Source organism: Alosa pseudoharengus, unplaced genomic scaffold (genome assembly GCF_046254945.1).
Source record: "Alosa pseudoharengus isolate Yale_2024_CS ecotype anadromous, Long Island Sound unplaced genomic scaffold, YU_APseudo_1.1 YU_APseudo_1.1_scf_13, whole genome shotgun sequence".
Lineage (NCBI taxonomy): Eukaryota > Metazoa > Chordata > Actinopteri > Clupeiformes > Clupeidae > Alosa > Alosa pseudoharengus.
This window is the reverse complement of record NW_027468598.1, coordinates 23,718,859-23,729,205: the sequence shown is the minus strand read 5'-3', so window position 1 is coordinate 23,729,205 and position 10,347 is coordinate 23,718,859. Positions and strand designations below refer to the sequence as shown.

The 10,347-nt window shown below is 40.5% G+C and overlaps 1 protein-coding gene across 1 annotated transcript; it reads left to right on the top strand.

Moving 5' to 3' along the window:
- The first annotated feature begins 424 nt into the window (after window positions 1-424).
- On the top strand, window positions 425-10,181 carry trpc2a (transient receptor potential cation channel subfamily C member 2a). The gene is made up of 13 exons (XM_076281714.1): window positions 425-439; window positions 726-1,418; window positions 2,249-2,449; window positions 2,722-2,886; window positions 2,987-3,161; window positions 3,375-3,575; window positions 4,301-4,463; window positions 4,569-4,661; window positions 4,840-5,032; window positions 5,280-5,407; window positions 8,755-8,827; window positions 8,974-9,094; window positions 9,412-10,181. Exons 1-13 carry the CDS (start codon window positions 425-427, stop codon window positions 10,179-10,181), a joined length of 2,991 nt encoding a protein of 996 aa, XP_076137829.1.
- The last annotated feature ends 166 nt before the right edge of the window (window positions 10,182-10,347 follow it).

Sequence of the window (10,347 nt, the reverse complement as noted above, 5' to 3'; positions counted from 1 at the left end):
AGGGTATTTATGTATTCAAATATGTATTCAGACATACTGTATGTATTTTATATGTGTTGTCATTTCATATAGGTGAAATTAATTAACCTTCTTCAAAATGATTCTGTTCTAAAAGACCTAATGAGGACTGAGATGGTTGTGAGTGTTAATTGACCTGTCTCCTCCTGGGAGGTGGTTGTTTTTGGTGTCAGGGCAGAGTACACTCACTGCACATTCAAACAATTTCCCAGATGAGGACAAGATGCACAGCTGAGAGGGGCTTCCGTCAGTTTCAACCGCTGAAGGTTGAACACACCCTTTGTCACATCCATATTTAGCAAAGAAAGTTGGACTATGTATTTTGGAAGTACATGAAATCTTTGAAAAATATTTTCCAAAACCATAGGACCATATTGTGCAAGTATATCTCATGGCATAAGCAGTCATGGAAAACATCACGGTAAGTAACCTAATTCTCTTCAACAAGATTAAGAGAGATTGTTTACAATCTTATTTCCTCGCCTTAATGTAATCTAATGCCAGTTAAATAATATTATAGCATAACAATAATCAAAACCTAAATATAATTGCATTTGCCACAGCTTTTAGGGTTAGTTTCATCAGTCTGAAACTCTGAGTTAGGCTACATCACTAAAACTGTGTTGTTTTCATCACAAAACTGTTGTAGAGCATTTTTGATGTGGCAACTAAAAATAAACTGGTTTACTATTCTGTTTGTACCACAGTCTGATCAGTGGAAAGAGATTGTGAACAAAAAGTTGCATTTTCCTCCTGAGTTGATTGCTGCCATCCATGAGGGAAATATTGTGCTTGTTAGCAAGCTGCTGTCCACTGGAGATGGCATCATTCGCCAGCTAGATGATTCTGAAGATCGGCTCTGGAGGGAGGCTCTTAACCTTTCCATCCGCCTGGGCAACGAAGATGTGATGACCACCCTTTTTCTAGGGGTCAAGTTTGACTTTCGTCAGATCCATGAGGCCCTCCTCGTTGCTGTGGATACCAACCAGCCACGGATTGTGAAGCTACTGCTCGACCGGCTCGACCAGGAGAAAGGCAACAAGATGGATGTGCGCTCCTTCTCGACAGCCATCTTTGACCACTCAATCGATGACTCTCAGTTCGCCCCGGGAGTGACCCCGCTAACACTCGCCTGCCAGAAAGACCTGTATGAGATCGTCACCATGCTGACTCAGAGGGGACACGACATCCCCCTGCCTCACTCCATATCCTGCATCTGCCTGGAGTGCCGCAACGCCCGGCAGTACGACCTGCTCAAGTTCTCCCTCTCCCGCATCAACACCTACAGAGGGATTGCCAGCCGTGCCTACCTGTCTGTCACTGCTGAGGACCCCATGCTCAGCGCCTTCCACCTCAGCCGTGAGCTCCGCAAGCTCTCCAAGAAAGAACCAGAGTTCAAGGTAGGATCGACTACAGTAACATTTCAGCCATAAAGCATGAGTAGTATAGCCTAAAAGGATTTAAAAAAAAGTTATTACATTAAATAAAATGTTGAGAAATAGATCTTTGAGTCTTGAACTTGAGTTTAGACATTAATTCTACCAACTTGGATTTTCTTGTTCACTTAATTTTCAAATACAATATAAAGCTTACACCAGGCAGTCACCCAAGTGATAACCAGGTCCACTCTGTTTAGCTTCTGAGATTCAATGAGATATTGTGGTAGCACTAAGCAATGAGATGCTTACTGTATCACCTTCACATGATGGACAAATCACTACAAATCACCCATCTATGCTGTATACGTAGGCCTAGCCTTTATAACATCTATGACTGAGACGTCTAGTTAAGTCCCATCCTGTTCTTTGTATTTTATTTAAGGTGATTTTGTCAGCCGTTCATCGGCAGCAGCCTACACTGCGCATATATCATCCGGTGTTTTGAATTAAGTAATCTCGGGCCTGGTTGGTATACTTGTATGGGAGCCTTTGAGTTTTTTTACTCATAAATTAGGTGAACTAGAAAATCAAAGTTGGCAGCTTTGATCTAAACTTGAAAACCAGTGTAAAGTTGACAAAGGTACTCGAGAGTTGAGAAAACTCAAAATCTATTGATCCAGTTGCCTCTATAATTTAACTTTTGTTTATATTTGTATTATATTTAGGCCCACCTTGTTGGTGCCACTTAATAAAACCCCAACAGAACTTTAAACACAATTGGTGCAACAAAGTCTGCATTTTCCCTCACCTCATTCTAGTGCCTCTCTAACATTACTATGTGATCTCTTCAGCCCCAATACTTGAATCTGGAGGAGTTGTGTCAGGAGTTTGCCGTGGAGCTGCTAGCCATGTGCCGGAACCAAAGCGAGGTCACCACCATCCTGAACAACTATGACGCCGACAGTGATGATGACGTAGATGATCAAACATTTGACGAGGGAATCCCAAATTTATCCCGCCTCCGTCTAGCTGTGAACTACAATCAAAAACAGGTCCACGCAGTTTTTTGCAGAAGTACTATTGTCTGGCTAATAAATAAGCTTGTTTGCAATAAAAACAAAATAATGTACAGTGGTTGACAAGATTTTAAAATATTAACTAAAGACTAAGACTAAAAAAATAAAGATTAAGACTAAATTACTAACTAAATAAGTCATATATCTGGACACAGTGCAGCACAGATGAAGAACTGGCTCCATGATGACAGCTCACTTGTGGCATATTTTGATGAACATGATCTTCCTGATCTCCTCTGTCCAAACAGTTTGTGACTCACCCCATCTGTCAGCAAGTTCTGTCCTCTATTTGGTGCGGGAATCTCTCCTGGTGGAGGGGAAGTAGGACTGCATGGAAGCTTCTGGTGTCTCTCGCCATCTTCCTCACAATGCCCTTCCTCTGTCTTGTCTACTGGGTGGCCCCAAAATCCAAGGTGCAGCATGTCCCCATATCTGATTGGCTAAGGTGTACAGTATTGATGTTTCCATGTTGGATTATGCTTTATTTGCTTCTTTTTTTTTTTTTTTTTTCAGTTTGGGAAGATCATGAAGATCCCTGTGATTAAATTCCTGCTTCATTCTGCATCTTATATGTGGTTTCTAATCACTCTCCTGGGCGAGTCCATCTTCATGGAGATCTACAGAGTCGACTTTTCTTCCCGCACACAGAACTTCCTGCACAACTCTCTACACATGATTTGGGTAGTTGGTATGTCACAAGGTCAATTTTATTATTTGTGTAACCTCATCTATAGTACAGAGTACTATAGTTACTAGTTTGAAAGATACTGAATAGTACTATTAGCAGTACTGAGTAGTTTGAAAGTCTGGTGTATAATACTATCATGTACAACACCACAAGCACTCCTTCAAAAACATCCTCTCAAAACAGATGGGTACATCATGTTGTTTATATCTTCAGGTTTCTTCTGGTTTGAATGTAAAGAGGTTTGGATTGAAGGCCTCAGAAGCTACTTCCTGGACTGGTGGAACATTCTAGATATGATGGTCCTCAGCATGTATCTGGCCTCCTTTGCCCTGCGAGTCCTTATCATGCTGAAAGGATACTTCGTATGCAAAGACCCAAATGCAGTGGAGGACTGTGTTTACTTCACAGATTCAGGTTACAAGAATGCCAACACCAAAACACGGCAAAACACTAACATACAAACATTATTAAAAATGGACTGGGCGAATTTGTTTCAAACAGAAATTAAATATAAATCACAATGAGTGCTAGGCTGGGTAAACCCAGCGTGATCTGACGGGGATTTCTTTTTCGCCCTGCAACTCAGGCTGGAAACCTGTGCATCTTTTTCTGTTGCTTCCGTTACAATTTTGCCGGGACCAATCACAATCTGGCTTATCCATCTAGCGCACTATTGGCTATTAACCCCTATTGAGGTTTCGCGTCGCTCTGTAAACGTCACCCGGTTCGTTGGTCAGATTGGTAAATGACTATCCAATTACGTACAGAGTCATTTGAGCTATGCCCATTGATCACGCCTCTTGTGCAGTAGAAAATACATAGCGGACTCCCCAGACCAGTGTTCAGTCTTAAAAGATTGAGCTTGGTCTGGTGAAAGCCAGACTACCAGAGTGCCCCTCCATAAATCACATTTGCATACATCTGTTAAAACTTTAGCTAAATGCTAAATGTTAGTCACCATCATAGTCACTCAGGGGTTCTAATTTGCTACTAATCCCTTTAACTTTTCCCTAGTATGTATTGTTACTATTGTTATTTATTGATTGAAAAATCATTAAAATAAAGGATGTAGCGTTTAGGAACCAAACTCTTCAAATGTGGATGTAAATGTAGATGTAAAAATGTAAGTGTGTTCCCAGTGAGAAAGGACTGGCGACAGGAAGACCCGCAGTTCCTCTCAGAGATCCTGTTTGCAGTAACCAGCATGCTCAGCTTCACCCGCCTGGCCTACATCCTGCCTGCCCACGAGTCGCTGGGAACCCTGCAGATCTCAATCGGGAAGATGATTGACGACATGATGAGGTGAGACACGTCTGACAGCACATCAGCGCCATAGCATTCATTATTGAGATATGGTCTGATTGAAATAGTAGAGCTCATTAACATGTGTTGTTCCTTTCTCTTCAGATTTATGTTCTTGCTGATGATAATTGGGACTGCATTCCTCTGTGGAATTAACAACATATATGTGCCTTATGTTAACACCCCACACCTTGGGCAGTATGTCATCTTTATTGTATTTCATTTAATTGCATTTAAGTGACAAAGTGTTCTTTTTAGGACATTCTGTTCATTCAGGGCCAAGTGCAAGAATCAAATGAATGTGTAAAATTACATTTGTTAATTGTAAAGGCTATTTCAGAAAACAGACGCATGCATATTCTTTTTTTTGTTTCAGGTTTAATGAAACTATTAATTTCCTGTTTTGGACCATGTTTGGTGTTGTCAATCAGGACTATGTGGATATGCCAGACTATGCGCTGGCTGAATTTGTGGGGAGAATCTTTTATGGAATATTCACTTTGGTTATAGTCATTGTGCTTCTCAATATGCTTATAGCTATGATCACCAACTCCTTCCAAAAGATTGAGGTAAGTATTTTCTATGCAGCTATTGTACTTTATTAGTACTTCATGTACCTACTTCATTCATGTTTTTGTATTGTAGTCCAGAGCATTTCTTTGTGCAATAAGCATCTGCTCCAAGTTATCAATAAAACACTTGTGTCTACCTGTCACTGTGATGACAGCCAGTGACAGTGATGCATGAGATTAAATGAAGAGGTATATGATGAAGATGATTCTTCATACAAGTACTCCATCTTCATGTTGTTGTCAGGATGATGCTGATGTTGAGTGGAAATTTGCCCGCTCCAAACTCTACCTGAGCTACTTCCGAGAGGGCCTCACCATGCCAGTGCCTTTCAACATCATTCCTTCACCCAAAGCCCTGTTTTACTCTGTGAGGTGGGCACATTAGATTATATTCAATTCATTAAAACTGGCTTGGTAGCATTGAGCGGATGCCTACCAAGTTATCTATGTTTCTGTTTACCTCCAAAAGTGAACTGAAATGTTATAAAATTACCAGAAAATTGTACCATCAGTGCCTTATCTCCATAGACTTTCAGGCCTCTGATCTAGCATATCAGTAAGCCTCAAACAGTCAAGTATCTTAAGAGAGCTGTATTGTGATTTTGGGATAACAGGCACTAAATCAACTAGTAGTGACTGAATACTATGCTAAGTAGGTAAGGCAGTGGCAGAAAAAATGGTAGATGTTACACTGTAAAAGAGAGTGATCCGCACACCATATAGCTCCCATGGAAGGTTTTTTTTTTCGTTTCGAGCCCCTGGCTCTTCCTCAGGCAACCAACAAGTGCTTTACAATGTACCATCAATATATCTACATTTGTCCTTATTCACACATGAATCCAATTAGATAATCAATTCCATAGTTTCAATCAATCAATTATACAACATTGATGCAAAAAACGGACCTATACCGAAAACCCACGGACAGAAATTCACTCCTACATGGCGAATCATACCACCCAGTCCCCTTAAAAAAGAATCTGCCTATATCTCAGTTCAGCAGAATCAGACGTATATGCAGTGCAGAGGATGATTATAGAAAACAAAGTAAGGACATGGAAAAACGATTTAGAGAAAGGGGATATGAAGAATCATGGATAACAAATGCCTCTCTACGCTTTTCAGAAGTATCCCAAATGGATTGTCTTGGGACCAAGAAAACCAAGAAAAATGAAAACCGAGTAGGCCTAATATGTGCTGTCCAATACTCTCCTGTAGCAAAAGCCATAGAAAGTGTAATAAAACAGCATTGGAATATTGTTAGCACGGACCCTTCCCTCCAGATGTGTTTCTCTAGTCCCCCACGCATAGTATTTAAAAGGCCATCCAACCTTCGTAATATGTTAGTAAGAGCTGATATATCGTCAGCAATACCCACACATTTCTTAAGCTCCATACCGGCAGGCAACTACCCATGTGGGAGATGCCAACAGTGTAATTTTACACACAAAACAAACACATTTAATCATCCCTATAGTGGCAAACAATATCAGATAAAAGGGATAATATCCTGTACAACGACCAATGTAATCCACATGTTGAAGTGCCCATGCGGCCTGGCGTATATTGGAAAAACGACAAGAACTTTAAAAACCAGAATTTCAGAACATCATGGTGCTATAAGAAATAATGTCGCTTCAAGTCCAGTTGCTTTACATTTCAACAAAGCCAAACACACGGTTGCCAACCTTCGCTACTTGGGGATTGAAACGATAAAACAGCCACGTAGGGGGGGTGATATAAACTCTATGCTATTAAAAAGGGAACTCTTCTGGATTTACACACTAAATACTCTCATAGCCGTGGGGGTGCTGGGGGTGCGGCAGCACCCCCTGCAGGAAAGCACGCGTATTTATGTGTCATACCACTCACGATCAGAAAAAGATAAACTCTCCGTCCCCCTGTCTATTATTCTATTATGCACTAAAAAATGTTACATTAGACCTGGGAGATCTAAACAAAAACTAAACAAATTAACAAAACAAACCGGAGGGAGATATCCTATGACGCTAGCTTTATGGTACGACAATATGCCATATTAAGTAGCTGAAAATTACCGTGAATTTCCCAAGGAGCTGAACACAGGCCGCCTCAATCTTCAGCTTAAAATGATGCATAGTGTTATCGGGGAGTCTCGGTGCACCACGGTGAAAGGTGGCATGGATATTGAGTAAGCTCCATCCACAAACAAGAGCTCTCTTCAGAGAGGTAGAAGAACTTATTCATCTGTGTCTGCGTGCCTGTTTCAGTGGCCTCCTCAGAGCGTTCTTTCTCTTCTTTTTGAAAGTGTAGGTTAAAGGCTACACTGTGCGTTTATGATGTTAGCATTTGTTGTAGGCTATATTTGTGATATGTGGATCAATTTAATGTAGGCTAGCCTATGAATATTGCGTTGTGTAGGCCTATGTTATGCATATGTTTTGAGTCAATGTGTTCTGTCTAATAATATGCTGTGCGATAGGGTCTTTAGCCTGTTTTGACACCCATGTCAGAAGCGTCAATAATTATTACGTTTTATTAATGTTGGTGTTCAACAGTTTTATATTTCACGTGTTCACCGTAGTTTTCGGTGCAAGGCTACAGCAACTTTGTTACCTTACTAGTGTAGCATCAGATAGCAGACGGTTACTTTGTTTGCGTTATTTCAATCTGTGGTTTGCGACATTTTGTCGCATTTTTTCTGTAGTGTAGCCATAATGTTCTTGACAGTGATGTATGCCTGTGCTGTCTGTCATGTGCTGTTGTCCATTAACAGAGAAAGGCGTTTAAATAAAATACAATAACTTTTTTACCATTTCAATAAAGCCTATTTTTCCTGGCAAACTACCCCCCCCCCCCCCCCCGCCGACTACAGCACCCCCAACCAAAACTCACTTCCCACGGCCCTGAATACTCTAGCCCCTAGGGGTCTGAATGAAGAATTTGATATAAGACCGTTTCTTACATGAATGGACTCTTGTTTGTTTTGGGTGCCAGTTAACTGATTGATGTCTTCACTTTGTGAATACCGTTTGTGGTCTACTGTCTCTCTATATCTGTCTAAAATGATGTACCTACTATATGTTAAAAGGAATAACTGTAATATTGAAGATGTATGTATGTATTTTTGTACTTTTATATCTGGTATTTTTCATATCTGATAGCCTACAATGTTGATACATATATTGTGTTTGTAATTAATGTAATTTACTGTGTATATGTATGTTTGTACAATCTGCACTAAGCACTTTATACATACTGGGACTTTATACCAATGTTGTGTAAATTTGTGGATTTAATGTATTAACTAACTGATTATTTGTTTTTCTGTATATATATACAAATTTGCACTAAGCACTTTATACATACGGGAACTTTGCATCAATGTTGTATAATTGATTGATTGAAACTATGGAATTGATTATCTAATTGGATTCATGTGTGAATAAGGACAAATGTAGATATATTGATGGTACATTGTAAAGCACTTGTTGGTTGCCTGAGGAAGAGCCAGGGGCTCGAAACGTTGCACGCAAAATAAAAAAAACCTTCCATGGGAACTATATGGTGTGCGGATCACTCTCTTTTACTCTTGAATTATTTCCTCGGATCCAGCACCCATCTAAAACGGTGAAAAGGGATGTGCGCGGTCACACGTTTACTTAATAAGATGTTACACTGTAATCATTTATTTCCTATTATTGCATAATAATATACATGAATTACCTAATGTTTGGCAGGGGTACCTTTCGAAAGCTTTGTTGCTGTTGCGGTCGAAAGAGCAATTCAGAATACCCTCCAATTGCATCAATGGTGAGGAATTTAATCAACAGCATTGTTTACCGCAATGTCTTCAATAAAGATCTATCAACAATTCTGAAAAATATGGATTGCCCAAGCTTCACATTCATGCTTTGTCATTACATTCTAACATACAACTTTCTGTTGCCACTTCACAGTCTAACAGCACACTGAACAACAGTGAGGGTCGAATCCCATATCGTCTGCAGGTAATGAAGGCCCTGGTTCAACGCTACATTGAGACAGCACGGCGTGAGTTTGAGGAGACAAAGCGCAAAGGTAATGTAAAGGGGGCATATGAACCCATCAGTGTTATGATTAAGAGATTAAAGGAAAATTAAAAGGGGCATATGAAACCATCAGTGTTATGATTAAGAGATTAAAGAAAATTTAAAGGGGTGTATGGAAAAGTATTTACATGCTCTAGATATGAAAAGTTCTAGATATCACCATCATTTGTTCAATTGTTCGTTTGTGTGTGTGTTTGTGTGCCTGTGCCTGTACCTGTGTGTGTGTGTGTGTGTGTGTGTGTGTGTGTGTGTGTGTGTGTGTGTGTGTGTGCTCACTTGACTTGGATCTGTGAATGTCTGCCATAGATATCGGAAACAGGATCACAGAGCTGAGTAAGGTGGTGGGAAGAGTACATGCAGAGATGAAGGACCTCCACAAGACATTGGTTGGAAGGCCAGGGCACAACCTCCTTATTAGTGGTTTGGAAGGCCAGGGCACAACCACCACGACTGAAAGCAGCAACGTCCTGAGCCGATACATCTTGGGTGCCAAAAACAACTTCCGGGGCTTCGACAACAAGACGGCCTGGCAAGGCAGTGCCTCACCTCTTGAGGTGGCTGTACACATAGAGGATGAACGGACAAGTGAGGAAAAGAAGGATGAAGAGACAAAAAAAGAAAAGAAAGATGAAGGGACAAAAGAGGAAAAGAAAGATGAAGGGACGAAAGGGGGAAAAAAGGGTGAGGGGTCAAAAGAGGAAAAGAAAGCTGAAGGGTCAAAAGAGGAAAAGAAGGAAGAAGCTACAAAGCAGGAAAATAAGGTTGATATGACAAAACAGGGAAATAAGGTTGATACGACAAATCAGGAAAATAAGGTTGATACCACAAAAGAAGAAGAGAAGGTCGAAGGCACAACAAACAAAAAGATTTTGTTTGAAGAGACGGAAATTAAGGTGGAAAGGAGAAGGGAAAATGGAGTGATACCCTCAGCAGGAGGCACAAAGCAGAAATCTGCCCCACCGGGATCTGTGAATGGCAACAGTGGCTCCAAGAGCACCCAAGAGATTTCCATTGAGAGGAAAACAGAGAGCAGTAACGCTAGTGGGACTTCAGAGACAAAGATCAGCACTAAGTAGCTATGCACTTAATTTTCCATTTCAATCATTTAATGTTAGCAACAATGCAGAAATCAGTAGTGATATCAACTAACTAAGCAAGCTGTGAGTTCTCATTATAAAATTGGTCAAGTTTGCAGCTCAATATGTTTTGATACTTGGGTTTTTTTGTGTGTGTATGATACTG